This window comes from Fukomys damarensis, unplaced genomic scaffold (assembly GCF_012274545.1).
Source record: "Fukomys damarensis isolate Sample0158 unplaced genomic scaffold, DMR_v1.0_HiC HiC_scaffold_23, whole genome shotgun sequence".
Taxonomy (NCBI): Eukaryota; Metazoa; Chordata; class Mammalia; order Rodentia; family Bathyergidae; genus Fukomys; species Fukomys damarensis.
The window spans coordinates 57,383,424-57,400,976 of NW_022900935.1; the positions used below are offsets into that span (position 1 = coordinate 57,383,424).

General features: G+C 43.9%; 1 protein-coding gene and 1 long non-coding RNA gene across 3 annotated transcripts; one reads left to right on the forward strand and one right to left on the reverse strand.

Moving 5' to 3' along the window:
* Positions 1-1,712: 1,712 nt before the first annotated feature.
* Positions 1,713-16,820, reverse strand: LOC104873766 (leucine-rich repeat-containing protein 37A2-like). Of its 2 annotated transcripts, XM_033767663.1 has the most exons (8): positions 16,493-16,820; positions 15,858-15,932; positions 13,083-13,201; positions 10,849-11,000; positions 8,777-8,881; positions 2,747-2,797; positions 2,525-2,667; positions 1,713-2,439 (listed from the first exon to the last, which is right to left on the reverse strand). In XM_033767663.1, the coding sequence occupies exons 1-8, from the start codon at positions 16,609-16,611 to the stop codon at positions 2,349-2,351; spliced, it is 855 nt and encodes a 284-aa protein (XP_033623554.1). In that variant the 5' UTR covers positions 16,612-16,820; the 3' UTR covers positions 1,713-2,348. The 2 variants fall into 2 exon arrangements, with proteins under 2 accessions (XP_033623554.1, XP_033623555.1); XM_033767664.1 differs by lacking the exon at positions 15,858-15,932.
* LOC117287348 lies at positions 15,597-17,544 on the forward strand. The gene is made up of 3 exons (XR_004518605.1): positions 15,597-15,614; positions 15,875-15,991; positions 17,349-17,544. It is a non-coding gene; the product is annotated as an uncharacterized LOC117287348 (long non-coding RNA).
* The last annotated feature ends 9 nt before the right edge of the window (positions 17,545-17,553 follow it).

Below are 17,553 nucleotides of genomic sequence, written 5' to 3' on the forward strand. Positions count from 1 at the left end.
TCATTTGAGAAATGCAAATTTAAACAACACTGAGATTTTATCTCCAGAAAGAATAGGTAGCATCAAGAAATGAAACAATAAATGTAGCAAGGCTGTGACAAAAAAGCAATCCTTGCAGGTCCTTAGAGGTCTCATCAAGGCTGGGAGGCTGTGAGTGTGAGTGTGCACCGAAAACTATTTGCAGAGCAAACAAATCCTGTGTCTTCCACCAATACTTTTACAGTGGTACCACAGTTCATGCACTCAATTTTCTCCACGATCCTGGTTGCACAGTGAACTGGGTAAAAACCAAATCAAATTTTCCCATAAGATCAACATTGACCCTAACTACTGAATTTGATTGGGCTCTCATCCAACTTGGTTTACAACCAGAATCACGTAAAGAATAAGTTCATAACCCAAAGTACCACTGCACAATTATTATATCACTAATAGCAAGTATACATTGAGTGTGTGCATGTGTGTGTGTGTGCTATCTCATTGAAATCTTCCAATTAGTAGGAGAAAACTGCAGCTAAGCGATAGATGACTTGTCCAAGTTCAAACATGTTTGTTAGCACTCTTTATATCCCAACTAAAAATCATACTTTAACAGTAAACAGCCCTACAGCATAAGGTCTGACCACATCCAGCAACCTGTCCCTGTCTACCTCTCAGCTGCACTTTCCCCTGTGCTGGGTGCTGTGGTGGCAGGACCAGGCCCCATGTCTGCAAGATGGGCAGCAGTAATTCTCACTCTACACAGCATTGAAGGAAATAAGTCAGAGAAAAGCCTCTTACTAGCTCTGATGGGCCAGCCAAGGTCATGTGTGCACTTTCTGGGAGAATGAAACCAGGAACCCAAACCCAACAGAATCACAGGGTATGAAGGAGGCTCAGCCCAAAGTCAAGCCAGAAGAAGGGTCTGTTCCCAGAAGACAGAGGGCTGTGGCGGGCTGTATGAGGCGGGAGTAGGAGGGCTGGAGGATCAAAGACTGAAGCTGGACTGAAACAACACGTATGTCCAAACTCAACAATGCTGCACATGTTCACAGATGCTGTGAACCTGAAACCTCTCCAGTTCTCCCCTCTGCTCCCGTAGCACTTTACAGGTGCTTTTACTATTTTCCAAGTCACACAGTAACAGGAGATTTTGTTTCCCATCTGGAGTCTACCTGGTGTGAAAGTGTTCCTAGAAATGTGCAGTACGTGTGAGCATTTGTTCATGTCTCTGACCTGTGCTACACCAGCCCACCCTAGGACCCATGCCTTTAGTAGCCTCACAAAAGTGTGGAGAGCAGTGTGAGACAGACAAGCCTGCAGGCTTCAGAGAGCGGTGCCTGGAAAGTAAGAGACCAAGAGGCAGGGACTCCTGAGAAACAGACAAGAAATTGTTCTCAGGGACTTCCCACGGCCTCAAAATTCAGTGGAAGCGACAATTCGGTGGGATAACTGAGGGATACTGAGGGCTTGATCTGGTGGCATGTTCCTGGTGTATAACTCATTGGGATGACAAAGGGACCAGTGTTTTTAGCCCTGTCTTTGAGGGTTGACATGAGCTCCCAGATTACAGAGACGAGGGAGACAGAAGTGTGCATAGTTAAGCAGTCTTAGGCAAAGGTGGTCTGGCTGGTCATCACCTCAGGACTGGTCAGGGTGCCCCTGTCTAAAGCAGTGATAAGGAAGGTGCTGTTGCCTGTGGGTAGTTTCCACTCCTCGTGAGATGTTCATGGATCAGACCTGTGATCCCTAGAGTCCAAGGGGACTGCCAGACAGAGTGACTCAAAGGCAGAGGTACCAAGTTTGTAACCCTGCTTTTAGTCGCTCACATTGGACAGCGGCAGGCCCGTGTGAAGAGTCAGTGTTTTTAGTAAAAGTATCCCCAAAGTCTTTGGTACAAGGCCATACACCCAATAGCAAGTTGTATAAATGGAAGCAGGCACAGGGTTCCCAACTGTTGTGGAGATAGGGACACCTCCCTTGCCTAGAGATCAAAGGAGAAGAGGACTCCTGGCTGAGCTCAGTGGAGCCCACTTCCAAGAATTGGCCTATTCTCCAACCCTCATGCTTCCATGTTGGGCTAAGTGACAAAAGATTATAAATGGCAAACCCAGGAATATGTGTTTGGTTCCAGAAGCTGATTATCCTAGCTGTCAAGGGTGAGAAGGTCACACTGACTGTGAAGGATCCGAGCTGCAATCCCACTATTTTTTGCCTATGCCCTTAGCTATGTGCACACACGTATTTAATTATTGGTATTTTAATTTCTTACTGCATGGCTAGAAGGGGTTATACATTTTAATGTAAGGAAATAATTATTCCACAAACTGCCAAAATAATATTTGCCAATCACCTGAGGCAGTTCGGGGTCACTCTGTGGACACCTCCTTGAGTGCCCAACTTTCCTCCTCAATGGCCAACTCTGTAGGCACCGCCTTTGTGGTGACTTCATGGAGCTCCCTGGAGAACAATGCCAAAAAAAAAAAATGAAGCTTTCCCTGACCCCTTTCAAGTCAGGAATTTTAAGTCATCCCTGGCCACTTACCGCATATCCCTTGTGAAAATCTCCTCTTTATCAGAAGAGTCCTTGTCATGTAGCACAGCCGCCAGCTTTTCTACGTGGGAGGCACTGATAGGTCTGTACATGTCCCTAAGCCAAAGTGGCAAACCAAACCCCGGGACGCCCTCCTGGAAAACAGACGGGGACTTAGGACTTCTGCTTTCCCCTGCCTCTTCCTCCCCAGCACCCAGTCCTCCTCAAATTTACCTCATTTTCATGTGCCGTGTTGCATCTCCCATGCCAATGCTGGGAAAAGCCCTTTGTGGAAAACACATGTGCAAGACAATTAGTGATTGGTGTGATTTTTCACCTCTCAAGCTGCACACCTCAGGTCCCCTTAGGACAAAACCTGTACCTTGGTCCCTAATCACAGTGAGCAAGTTCTCCCCAGACCTGGGGTCCTGAAAACAACTCCACAATGCTGGGCTTTCAGAGGCTCCGGCTGTTACTGGGGGCCTCATGTTAGCACGTCCTGGCACAGCCGGACACAGGTGGGGTTATCAGCCCCACTTACACCATGGTCAGGTACCTCGTGCAGTGAACAAATTGTATGACCATACCGAGTGGAAGTGTTTCACTCTGTCCAGAGCCTTTCTCATCAGTCCACGCACACCGAGTCCCACAGCAGGCCCTCACTGGGGAAGAACTAGAAGGTGCTTCTATTTTCCTAGCTGTTTTATCCTAAGTCAGCACACCAAGCAAATACCCAACTCCAATTAGTAAAGTTGTACAGTTCAGAGATTTTCATAGTGAGGGCTGTCACTGATGAGTGAGTTGGGAGATCAGTTTAAAGGACACCATTCACCCTCAAATACAAGATGTCCTTTTTGAGCCACGTGTGGTGTACACACTGGTAATCCCAGCATTCTGGGAAGCTGAGGCAGGAAGGTGGCAAGTTCAAGAGCACCCTGGGCAACTTGGCAAGATCCTGTCTTGAAAAAAACAAACAAACAAACAAAAAACAAATTTAAGAAAAAAGCTGGGGATGTAGCTTGGTGCAAAGGCTCTGGGTTCAATCTCCAGCACGAGAGAAAGCGAGGGAGGGAGCAGGAGAATATGGATGAATCTGAATCCTGAGTAAAAGGACTAGAGGATGACAAGGTAACCGGAAGCTTGCGAAGATGCACTTCCGCCCCTCCGAGGAAGGACGCCTACTCCTCCTTCCAACAACCCCAGCCTAGCTCCTGAGTCTCCAGGAAGGCCTTTGGCTGTGCCTGAGCTCTCCATTGCAGGAGCAGGCGCGCCCAACCTATGGCCTCCACCCTCTGCACTGGATGCCTGGTGACAGCAGGTGCCTCCGCGAAACCCCAGAGAAAGGAAAGGTTCTTCTGCCACAAGTGGTCTCCACACTGTGACATCGGGGGATTTAAATAGATGAGTTCTAAGTTCACCTCTAGTTCTAGTTCTACTTCTAGTTCTGAGGCTCTCATTTAAAGATCCACAGACTCACATTTACCTTGAGAAGCCTTCTTCATTTTCCTCTGAAGGTCTTTTATGGGAATAAATCTGTTTTGGTAAAAAACACAGTCATGAGTATCCACTATCTCCTGGTCTTTACTTATTCCTTTTCTTTATCCTAAATCTTATCTAGCCAGGGCTGGTGGCACACATCTATGATCAGAGCAGTCAAGGAGGCAGAGGCACGAGGATTGCGGCGAACTGGAGGCCAGCCTGGGCTACAAGGTGAGTTCAAAGCCAGCCTGAACTACATAGTGAGACCCTATCTCAAAAAACAAAACAAAAATAAACTGAAAGTATTATTTCAGTGAGTGATAACATTTCTGGAGACAGGAATTCTACCTTGTTAATTACAGTTCATTGGCTTTTTCAAAGAACCTACTTCAGATTCTTGCATACTGCTGTCACAGTTGTTTTACAGTAGTAGGGGTCGATACCAGGGCCTTTGCACTGAACTACATCCCCTATAGAATATATATAATATATATATATTTGTTTGGTTTGGTTTTTTGGGTTTTTTGTTTGTTTGTTTGTTTTAGACAGTCTTGCTAAATCACCCAGACTATGGTCAAATTTGCAATCCTCCTGCCTCCCAGAATGATGGGAGGTTTCAGGCATAAGTCACCACTCCCAGGCACTTACTATTTTATTGGCTATTTTAGATAAAATTCAACAGATAATTCCTAATAAAAATTCTTAAAAGAAAAGGAAACATCCTTAACTTGATAAGGAGATCTAACAAAAATCTAAACAATGTTGTTTTAAAATCAAGAACAAAACCAGGTATGGTGGCATATGTCTGTGGTCCCCACACTCTGGGAGGCTAAAGTGGGACTATCATAAGTTCAAGTACAGCCTAGAAAACTTAGCAGTACCTGGTCTCAAAAGAAAATATAAGGGCTGGGGATTTAGCTCAGTAGTTCTGGAGCCTGCCTCATAAGCACAAGGGCCCAAGTTCGATCTCTGGTACCAAAAAAAGAAAGAAAATAGAATAAAATATTTTAAAAGGCTAAGATGTAGCTCATTGCAAAGGCTCTGGGTTCAAACTCTGATAGTGTGAAAAATGGCATAAAGAAATTTTAAAAATCAAGAAAAAGAGCAGGCTGCCTGTCACTACTGCTTCTCTCCATCCTTATCAAGAAGATCTTAATAATACAGTCAGAGAAATAAATGAGATGTAAGTATTGTAAAGAAGAAACAAAACCAACATTATTTGTATATGAAAAATGAAGGCCAACTAAAACAGCCTGAGGGAATCAATAAAAATGTTTTTGGAAGTAATATGAGCATTCAGTAAAGTGGTCAGATACAAAATCAACAGATCAGCACCTCATTTGCTATCCTAGGTACCACAAATACTAGTTAGAAAATGGGAGAAAGTTTCCATGTACAATAACAATAAAAATGTAGTGAGTGTCTCAGCCACAACTTAACAAAAATGGTTAGATCTGCACAGAGAAAACACTAGCAATCACCCTGATCTGGGTTCAAGTGGCTAAGAGAGCCCCCCACCCAAAGACTCCATTCCGACCTCTTGGGAGCTTCTAAGGGAGACCCTGTTGGGGGTACCTCTCTCCTTCTAAGGAGTCAGTGGGCCACAGTCTAAGGGAGCTCCTGGGCTCCACCTTGATCTCTTAGAGAGAGTACTGTGTCTTCTCAAGTGGCTAAGCGAGTCCCCGGGTGGAGGGTTCCACCCTCATCTCATGATAGTTTCTAAGAGCACCTGTATAAGGCTCCATCCTCCTCCCTAAGGAGTTAGTGGGCCACAATAGGTAGAGACCTAAGGCTAAGAAAGCCCCCACAGGGCTCCACTCTTCTAGTAAGGCACCAGTGCCTCCACCAGAACTTCAAGCAGAGATATCTGCTTGGTAAGTATTTGAATCTCAAAAGAGACTCTGTGTGAACTCCAAAGATCTCCTCCTTCTGCATGGAACGTCATTTGAAAAAACCCAGGCCTAGTTCTCTCTCTCCTTCCTTAGGCCCCAATACAAGTCATGGGAAACACCATGAACAGCACCCTGCAGATCCCACCAGTGACACCACTAGGCCATATCCTTGGTCCATGAGGACAGTTTGACTGTGCCAGTTTGAAAAAGGAATAAGTTATCTATTATTGCAATATGGCTTGTGTCCTGTATGAACTAGCAGGTGGTGAGAGATGGGCACAGAATGGTCGTTTAAGTTATGGCACTATCTTTCAGTTAAATAATTTCTGTACAAAGCATAGAAGGTAGGGTGAAATTCCTCAGATGCAGGCTTTGTGAGCCTTAATCTCTGGGAAAACCCAAAACTATGATATTTAAAGTGGTCCCAAAGGAAAAGAGGCATATGGTTGATGATCCTGTCCTTGGATCCTCACCTATCTCTCAGGGGTATATAGGTTTCTCCCATCTGTTTAATGAAAACAACCATACTGAGAGTTCTTCTCAACTTCCTCCTCCTTATAATTCTCAAACTGGTAAATCAGTCCCTTCCCCTTTAAGTGACTCAGGAACTGCCAGAGCCTTGTACTTAGCAGAAGAACTCAGTATTCCTCAGGCCCCTCATCATGCTTCTCAGACAGCTTTAAGCCCTATAGGACGTACTCAGAGTGGCACTTCTTACTCTTTTAACACAACTCATCCTGCTCATGAGAAAGGTCCCAGGAACAGAGGGGACTACTTGAGTCCAAGTCTGTTTTTCAGTTGTAGATACCTGACAATGCAAAGAATGCCTACACTAACATTCAGAGGATCCTCGTAGGTTTGCACATGGATTTCAATCTTTGACCCTTGCTTTTGAACTATCATTGTGAGATGTTCAATTCATCTTGGCCACTTACTATACCCCAGATAAAAAATAATCCTAGAAGAGGCTAAGGGCTATGCAGATGAATAAACAATACAGTGGTACCTTGGTTCACGAATGCTTTTGGCAATTTTTGTTATTGTTTGCAAACTGCAACAGGTGACAAACACAACCATGGCTATCTTTCCTACCCAACACAAATGCAACCATCCTTTCCAAAATCATAGAACAAATCAAATTCATGAACTGAGGCACTCCTGTACCATTTCCATTCTTATATGGAGACCTCAGGACTCCAAAAAGGTCAAGAAAGTCAGCCAGACCCTAAAACAAGCTTTGGCATTCACCAAGAGACTTCTGAGTCTTGGCTCTGATTGAGTCTTGGCTCTGCCAATAGCCCCCATGAGGATTTAAAATACCTCAAGAACTGGGGCTAAATATGAGTTCATTTGAAATCTTATATGGAAAGCATTTTCTATCTTCTGATATGATAATAGATCAAAAGACCACAAGACTTTTGAAATATCTTATTACCCTAGACCAAGTACAACTGTATGGGAACAAACTCCTGCTAGCTCCTGGCCTAGGGGGACTACCTTATGCCCACCCTAGGAACCAAGTGCTCATCAAAATTTGTAAGGAAAGGGCTCCTGCTGACCAATTAAAACCAATATGGAAGGGCCCCTCTTTAGTGATCTTTGACATACCCACTGCAGTAAAGGTGGCAGAGGTAGATAGCAGGATTCACCTTTATAGAATAAAGTCAGCCCCGCTTGAATTGTCTGAAGAAAAGACCACCCAAAAGAAGAAAGCTACTCCTGTGAACCTCTGGAAGACCTGAAGTTTCTCTTCAAAAAGCAAGCTACTGCTCTGAGTGTAGTTAAGTAGAGTCACTCCTGATCCTAAGCCACTACAGCTTAAGTGGGCATCTGCAGTGAGTCTCCTACTTTTATGTAGATCCATAATGTGGGTACTTTTGCTAAGGCTGTGGCTTTCAGGTTCTTAATAATTTATCTAATGTCCCTCTTTGCCATACATTCTCCTCCACAGGAAGCAGGGGAATGTGATGCTCCTTTTCTTATTTGGGTTCTATATCCCCAACCTAATAGTAAAGTGATTCTCTTGACAAATTCACCAAGCTTCCTCCCATCTAACAGGTAGCTCAATGGTCCTTCATATACATTAACTCCTTTCTTACTGTCTTGTGATAGGTTTTCTTTATTCAACCCATCCAATGAGCTACATCTTAAAGTAGTTGGAGAGAACATAATCCCAGTAGGTAGGACCTACAGCCCCTTTCAGCAGGAAGTAACTATATGAAGACCTCCACTCCCACAGTACTCCACAAAGAATTATGAGAATTTATGTTTCTCAGGGGGAAATGAAGCAGGAGATTAGGTCAGGAAAAACTGGACGGGGAAGTGGGTATGACCTGTCAATCACAAAGTTCTGGGACACGTGTGCAGAACATTTCTCAAAGCCCTGCACTTAGAACTAGTCAAAGACTGGTATTCTTCTCCCAAGAAGTCAAGCAGGTTTTGGTAGGATGGCCTGATCTGACATCAGCCTGAGTAGGGGATACAAAAGACAGCAGCCATTTTCCTCATGGCCACTGTGTTTCTCTGACAGTAGTTGCTCTCACTTTGCAGAGTGCACTTATTTTCCTACTTTTAATTGTCCTGCACTCACTCTGCAGAGCATATTTCTTTTCCTGCCTTTAAGAACTGTAAAATTTCACCACCTTTGTGCTTGTCTTAACCAAGACTTTGTTCAGGAAAGAAAGAACCCAGAAAAACAAACAAACAAACAAACAAAAAAACGTCTAAAAGGAGTACCTAGCTCCCAAAACCCAATAACTCTACCAAATGCAGAATGCGAACTATGTCACAAAGCAGCTGGAATGAAGCCAGGTAACACAATGCTAATACAGAAAAGAGAGCTGGGTCAATGAGAAAGACCATTCAGGAAACTGGAACCAATTACTATCCTTACCTTAGTGAGACAGAAAATTATCATCAAAATCATCGCTACTCCTGTCACAGATATTGTGAAGATCAGTTTGTTCTTATAGCCATATCCTGGAACTTCTACCATGAGCTGAAAGAGAGGGGTGAGGGAGAGAGAGGGAGATTTTGATATTTCTGTTAAACAACAAGGATGGGAAGGATGAAAGCTGACTATTCAAATCTCACTCTTAAAGGTGAGCAGTTTGCAAGTTGTTAAAAACACACCAAATGGAATATGTTACAAATAGTATTATGCATATCCTTCTCTAGTTTGTTTATCTTGTATATCAAGTCATCTTCATTCTCTCAAGGAGCAGGGTGAGCATCGCTGTCCTGGACAAAATCATGTGGCCAAGTCAAGATATGTCCTCCTGCTTGGGTGCTTCATGGCAGACCCTCATGTTGGGTTATTGTCCTCACCTCCCTTGACTCCTGCTCCTTCTCTTCACTCTGGTCTTCTGTGCTCTCATTGATATAATTCTCACTTTTCCAGTGGTCTGCATCCCATTGGGCCTTGGACACCTTGACTTTTTGCTGCTCACTGAGAAGCTTCATCAGGAGGCCAGTTTTGGAGATGAGCTTGGCACAGGCCAGTTGCACAGGGGCCTCAGAACAGTCCATTTTTAAATTCCTGATGATATGAGAAATCAGCCTTCTTATGTCATTGTTGGGGATGAGGGGCCAAAGATGCTGGTTTAGATAAGTTTCAAACTGATCACCTGCAGATGATAGTGACAGGGAGGTGGAGTCTTTGGCAGGTGAGTCAGTGCCTGTGTTGGGGTGCTTCCATTGTGCCTCCCTGGTCTGGTTTGCAGCTGGCATTGCATTGAATGCAGTCACAGCAGAGTGTGCAACAGAGGGATTCTTGTGAGTTGTCTTTTCAGAGACAGTTTCTTCTGGCACACTAATGTCTAATGCAAAATCCTTTCCTTCGAATGTATCTGCTGTGGTATGGTTTTCTACAGGGGTGCTTTCTACAGAAAGCTCTGAAGGAGCATATAATTCTGAGACAGGATTCTCCTGAAAACTCAGGTCCCTTGAAGATGAAAAGAGCCGTCCTGAAGGGGATATGGCCAGGCTCCTTGCTGCTGAGAATGGAGGCCTCTGGGTAACCATTAGTCCACTGTGTGTGTTTTCCTTTCTGAACTTTTCACTCAGCTTGGCCTTGGGTGTTTTGTGGGCCATGAGAGAGTGAGTTTTATGAAAGTCATCTAGTTTTCCAGGATGTAAGACTGGTTTAGGGCCCTCCATGGTTTTAACTCTAGCATTTGCATTTTCTGAAACCAAAATGTTGTAGGTGAAGTCATTTGCTGTCTTTCTCACCTCCGTTGGAGCTTTGGCAGGGATGGAAGGGTGAGGTCTGCCCATTGAGTGATGTTTTAGGAGAGCAGAGACTGCTGCCTTCTGCTCCTCTGTGAAGGAGGGCTGTATGTGGAAGGAATATCCGGCCAACTTCCTGGGCCTTGGCACCCTCTGCTGCTGCTCCAGCTCTCCTGGAAAGGGTGTCCTGAGGCTTCTTTCTTTGGTGGCATTTTCCAAGAATGGCTGGGTAATCCACTTCACCCTGACTTTCTGTTTCCTCACTTCCTTGAGAAGACTATTTTGTGCATGCTTCCGTTCCTCAAGAACCATCTTCACTCTTTGAAGCATTTTCTTTCCATGCTGAACCTCTGTCAGGCTGTTTTCCTGTGCTTGAGCACATTCCAATTTCTTTGGAAAGATTTGGCACCTGAATTTGGGACCAAAAAGGCTAAACTGCATAACCATGACAGTTTTCTCTTTCTTTTTCACCTCATCTACTTTTTCTTGAATTTCTGCATCTAACAAATTCTGCAAAAAATACAGCTTCTTCAGTTTACTTGTGAAAGATGAACTATTGGATGCAGGTAGAAAAGAAGAGTTCTTTGTGTTGTATTTCAAATAACCCAGGGAATTGTCTCCATCTTGTACATTTGAAAAAAGCAGCTGAATGAATGGTAATAATGTTGACTCTGCACCTTTTAGGTTTCCCTGTGAGAAGTACGGCAACAGGTAGCTTAGTGCACTAATGATGTCTACCTGCTCTTTCATAAAGCCCGGGGAGTCGATACCGCCTTTCTCTGAAGATGACTTTTCAGAGCCAATAGTCAGCTCGGTGCTGGTGCTCATCTTCCGGGCTTGTAACATCTTCATGAAAGTGCCTCCAGGGTTCCCTATGGACGCTTCTCCCACTGTCAGAGAAGAAGAAACTGCTCTCAATCAGGGGGCACTGATAGCCAGACAGCTTTTTGTCAGCCCACAGCTATACATGCCAGTCCAATAAGCTAGAAATTGGTCAATATTTGAGTGCCATTTAGAAGGGACAAAAAAGCATCCAAACTTAAACCTATGAAAAGCACAACAGAAGAAGAAAAAGACCTGCCTTGCTGAAGTGCTCCCTACTCGCGACATTCCATAGTGGGAAATACAGCAACTTAACTTAGGACAGCCAAATGACTGGTACTCAATAAAAGGTCAAGCTGGGGATTTAGCTCAGTGCTTCCATCACCTGCCTCGCAAGTGCAAGGTCCCAAGTTTGATCCCCAGTACCCCCCACAAAAGTTTATAAAAAAATAAAGGGCCAAATACTGACAAATATTGGCCCGCACAGCAAGCCCTCTGCGGACCTTCCATGTCTCTCGGGATCCCGTACACCACACGGTCTCACTGCAGCCACAGGGGGAGCACAAGTCTTCCTCACTCCACCTCTCCAGTGTGCCATGTTCTTGCTGCCATCAAAGATGACCACAATGAAGGACAGTCCTCTGAGGACAGCGAGGCAGACATGCAAAAGCAGAGTTTCCATCCCTTCTGCTTAAGTCCCTCATCTGGATATATTCTCTCTACTTATTCACCACCCAGTGCCCTCACTTGGTCCCTGCTCCCATATATTCTAGTCCCATAACAAAAGGCTCTACAGAGAGCCAAATACTATTCTGCCCTGGTTCTCTCCTTAGATTTGGGCGGGGATTTGGGTTGTAGGCTAGGAGGTTTTTATTATGCCTGGTTGCATGCCTGTGTGGAATGATGTGCAATAAATCTGCAGAATAACAGCAATTTCTGGGTCAACATTACTTGAGGTCCTAATGTACAGGGAAAAAGCTGTTTCTATCAGATCCTGCCCTACTTTCATTTCTGTCTAATTTTCTAATCATCCAAAGCTTCTGATGGTATGAAAGTCAAGTGCCCATTGTGACTGTGGTGGTGGTGGTGGTGGTGGTGAGGGCAGGAGGAGGAGGTAAGGATTAGGAGGAAAGAGAAACATGGGCTTGTGGAGAGCCCACAACTGGGGACAGAGACGCGGGCATGAGGCTGTAGCACTTGACAGCTCTTATCTTGTTTTTCTCATCTGCAAAAGGAGGCCAGAAATTCTTATTTTTCTTACCTCTGAGGGAAGAATGAATGATGTAATTGGTGAAAAATTGTTTTGAAAACAAAGCAACTCTACTTTTGCATACTGAGCAGAGTGCTATTACTTACTGTTTGCACACATCGTGGATAGAGACCTATATCCAAGCTTTCTGGACGTGAAAGCACTCAGTTTGCAGGCATGAACTAAGAGCCAAAAAAACCTGATATGCAGAAAAGCGCTTCAATGCACCTGAGCCATCTGAGATTCGGAACAAGTTCAGGGTTGGACAGTCTAGGCATGGAAGAACCTGTATTCCCTTACAAGGGACAGGCAGCACTTTCTGGTTATGCAATCAGAAACTCTCAGGCCCCAAATAAAATAGCATTACTTACACTCTTATACAATTGCAAAAATAAGACAAAACCAATCTATACCTGTGCTGAGGTTGAAGAAACTTGAGAAATGATGTACACAGAAGCAGCTTACAAATTGCGGTGCACTTTATGAATTCAGTTATCACTGGAAGGCAAAGCACCAAGCAGGGGGCACAGGCCATGAACGGTGTTCCCTCCCTTCCATCCTTTCCTCTGGGTCCCTGTGCATTAGCACAGTTATTTCAGGATCCATGCAGCACTAACCAAGAACCTGACTGTCAGCAGGGGAGCACTTCAGAAATTTAGGGAGTTTAACTCTGATGAATGAATAAAAGTAAAGCAATTTTATCATTTGTTTAAAATGTTATCGGGCTGGGGATTTAGCTCAGTGGCACTGTGCCTGCCTCGCAAGTGCAAGGTCTTGAGTTCGATCCCCGATACCGGAAAAAAAAAAAACATTTTGTCAAAAACTTATCATCACCAGTTAAAAATTAGAAAGCAAATAAAACAAAAATGAACACATTTATCATCAGGCAGATGAGACTCACGACACTGCGTGGCACTGATCAGACACGTCCTCTCACAGTGCAGCTTGACTGTCTTGAAGACAACCTCAATTTCATTTTTAAATCGGCAGAGGCAGCAGACCAGATGGCTCGGTAAGATCCTGTAGGCAGAAACACGGAGAGCTGAGCTCCTAGGCAGGTCAAGGTCCTCACGGGGCTGAAAGGAGTTTGAGGCGAGGTCTGAGCAGCTGGGTAGGAACCCAAGAACAATCGCTGCTTTGGAATATTGTTAGTACACAGGAAGGAGGAGGGAGGCGCCCCCAGAAGGGTAAGCACAGCAGTGCATGTGGCAGGCCTACAACAAAGGCAGCAGAGATGAGCACTGATGGGTGACAGTAATCTGTAGTTTTGTTCAGAAGCGTCTCCCTTCAACTCCAGAGTGTCGCTCTGGGCTGGGAGTGCACAGGAAGAAGGCCGACTTCTAAGAAGAGTCTGAATCAGCCTCCAATGTCTGGAGTCCCTTTCCCAATTCCTGTTAGGAGTGGTAAATGTTACGCCTTACTCTGGGCAAAAAAACCAGTTCATTCCTACCACATCGTGTGGTTAACACAGATCCCACTGGCCACATGTAGGCCACTGGAGCAAAGGGATGAGGAGGACTGCGTGGGGGCGGCAGAGAGCTCGCCTAGCGTGCTCAAGGCCTGGGTTTGATCCCTAGTGTCACAGAATACAGAAAGGGAAGGAGGGAGGGAGGGAGGAGCGACAGCACAATGTGAAGAGGAGTCCACGAATTCACAACGACCCTCTGGAAGGGAGGGCGTCTAGCTGACACCGGAGGGAAGGGAGCAGACGCTGCAGGAAGTTCAGGAAGATGAGCCTTTAGCAGAAAGCAAGGGGTGTACAGCGTGGGCCAGTTAAGTCGAGGAGGGACCTGGTGAAAACAAGTGGAGCAGAGTGCTACGTGAAGGGTCTTCTGCAACCCCTCAACTACTTTACCGCACCAGCAAGTTTCTAGTTAGCCTGCCATGGAGGAGGGTGGCACAATTCAAGTTGCAGCCAATGGTATAAAAGCCATTGCAGCTGGGCATGGTGGCACATGCCTGTAATCTTAGCACTTGGGAGGCTGAGGCAGGAGGATCACTGTGAGTTCGAGGACAGCCTGGGTTACACAGTGAGTTTCAAGGCCGGTCTGAACTACACAGCGAGACCCTGTCTCAAAATAAAAACAAAACCTTCATGACAGGGCATTACAGAAAAAAATTTTAAACTCTACAATAGAAAAGTAAAATACCTCATACTATACATGAAAATTAACTCACAATAGATGACAGTCCTAACTGTAATCCCAACACTCAGAAGCTGAGGCAGGAGGATTGTAAATTTGAGCCTAGGAGCCTGGCAAAATCGGCCACTCAGTGAGACCTTGTCTCAAAACTAAACAATAAAAAAGTGCTGGGGATGGAACTCAGTGCAAAGGACCAGGGTTTAATCCCCAGTACCACCAAAACATTAAAACTTAAAAATAAACCATGGACTTAAATGTAACCATACAGTTATACAGTAAAACTCTGGAAGCAATCAAAAGAGAAAATCTTGCAAGTGTGAATTAAACAGTGAGTTCTTAAGAAAGACATTTCTGGGCCAGGGATTTAGCTCATGGCGAGTACAAGGTCCTGAGTACCAGTACCAATAAGTAAATAAACAAATCAAATAAAAATTTTAAAAAGAGAGATTTCTTAGGTAAGATATAAGAAAGCACAAATCATACGAGAAAAGTTTTGCTAAATTGCATTTCATCAAAATTTTTAAAATTTAAAACTTCTGTTTTTCGATTCTTCTGATCTGGCACTCTGGGAAACTGAGGTAGGAAGTTCACAAATCCAAGCCCAGTCTGGATAACTAAACTACTTGGTGAGACCTTGTTTCAAAATAATTTTAAAAAGTAGAGAGAGAGAATGTGTATGTGTGTGGGGTCCTTAGCTCAGTAAGAAAGCCCTAGTATTTAAAAAAAAAAAAAAGATATCTGCACATACAAAAAATACTCAATATCATTAGCTAGTAAAGAAATGCACATTTAAATCACAGTGCATACAATACACTGTAGTAAAAAGGCTGCGGTTTTTTAAAAACTGAAATATAAAGATCAAGTAAAGAAGACATGGTAACTCTTTTCTTTGTTTTTAATTGGTGGTACTGGGGATTAAACCCAGGGCATTCACACTGAGCTACATCTCCAGCCCCTCTTTGGTGTCCTGCCTTTTAAATTTATTTATTCCTTTTTATTTTGAGACAGGGTCACACTATTTCAGAAAGATATCTAGGCAAAGTTCAAACCTGCCATCCTCCTGCCTCAGCCTCCCAGAGTGCCAGCATTACAGGCATACACCACCACGCCCAGCTGCGATAGCCACTCCTGCTTCCCTGCGGATGGATGGGATATACCAGTGGTTATGCTATGTGAATAAAAGCACAACACAAAAGGCTACGCACTACATGATCTCATTTATAAGACCTTCTGGGAAAATGTAGAACCATAGGGACAGAAATCAGATCAGTGGATTCCAGGAGCTGGAGGTGAGAAGAGTGAACTGACTGCAAAAGACGATAGCTATCTCTTGAAGGGGACTCAAATGTTTTACAGCAGGAATAGGGTGGTGGTTACATAACTATACAAACTCCTCGGCCTACTTCCAGCCTGTGAATTTTATTACATGGACATCATACATCAATAACCCTGACTTAAGAAAACAATAAAATAAACCTAACAACAGCAACAACAAATCTAAGTCAAAGAAATCTAAGAAAAAACTCACTTACAGTGTTTCTAATTCCAGAGCCCATGTGAGGATGTTCTCAAGTGCTGTCAATGACACGTGAGTTTGTCCCAAGTCTCTGGAGAAGAAAGCCCAGACAAATGAGGACCCCAACACAAGTATTCTGTACTTAAGCAGGTATTTCAAGGACATGTCTTTATTTCAATTTTGCCTTCTACTAAAACAAGCCAACACATGAGCTTATCATAAAATATAATCCCAGAGAGCTCTTCATGAAGAAATTCAAATTTAGTCTTTTCATCGCCAAATTAATGACCTAGGCATTGCAGAGTAGACGCTACATCTTTTTTCAATGTCATCTTCCTTCTCCTTTTTATACTGCATTCACTTCCCTCTCTTTCTATTTTTTATTTTTAATAACAATTCCACTATGCTCTCTGGGGTAAATGATGTTCCTACATCCGTTTACATGCCCACATCTACTGTGTTCCTCGACGCTGCTCTGTCCCCACTAAGTCTTTTGCTCATCATACATCTTAGTCCTTTTCTTGGCCAAGAACCCGATTAAAATTAAAATTATGACTTTCAGAATCAAAGTACAATACTTAACCACTGATGGAAGGAGGCAAGAAGAGCAGAAGTCATATTATGGGATACAGAATTAATTGTAATACTTACAGATATTTTAATGCTGGTAATTTCAAAAGAGATGAATCTTCGATAGTTGTCAGAGGATTATGATTAAGAATTCTGAAAAATGCAATGGAATTAAAATTATCTGTATTTTCAATATGCATGAGGTTACATGAAAAGTTTATATTCTTTTTTTGGTATGGAACTTATACGTTAAAAATCATTTTCTGTGATTACCTATGAATAAAACTTAGAATATTTCATAAAGCACTCTTCTTCTGGGGATGATGTAGGTCTCTAATAGATAAAGTGGAGGGCCGGGGATTTAGCTCAGTGGTTCGGCCTCCTGCCTCGCAAGCTTAAGGACCTGAGTTCGATCCCTGGTACGGGGCGAAAAAAACAAGTGGAGAAGAGAAAAAAAGTAGATAGAAAAGAAAAATAGGCGAAAGAACAAAAACCCTACAAGTGACTGCACTGGTAGGAAGCTGTGTTCACCCTGTGGGAAATTCTGTCTTTAGTATCTTTCACAATTCAAGGTGCTTGCGTTTCATCTTTATAAATTTCAAACATTCATGGTCTAATTCACTTATTTAAGAAAATAATGAGCTGGGTGTGGTGGTGCATGTCTGTAATCCCAGCACTGGGGAGGCTGAGGCAGGACAATCGCCTGAGTTTCAGGCCAGTCTGGGATACACAGTGAGTTCAAGACCAGCCTGAAGTACATGGCGAGACCCTGTCTCAAAAAAAGTAAAGAAAAATTGGGACCAGTTCCTTGGTTTTAAGCCAAAGAAAAAGAAAACTCTAAGAGGTGGGTCTTAGTAACTTTCCTCCTGCCTGAGACCCAATACCTCACACACCTGCAAGTTCAAGGTGGAAGGATTTATTTTGCCTCACCTTTTAGTCCATAGGTCCAAGGCAGGAAGACACAGGGAAAGGGCCTGGGTGAAGGAGAGAAGCTCATGGCAAAGCAAACAGGAAGCAGAGAGAATAGAGCGAGGAGGAGGGAGGAAGATAAACCCTTCCGGGCCACGCCCCAGTGGCCTGCCTCTTCCAACCAGGCCCCACCTCAGCTATAATCCCTCTATCATCCAATCACCTCCCCAAAG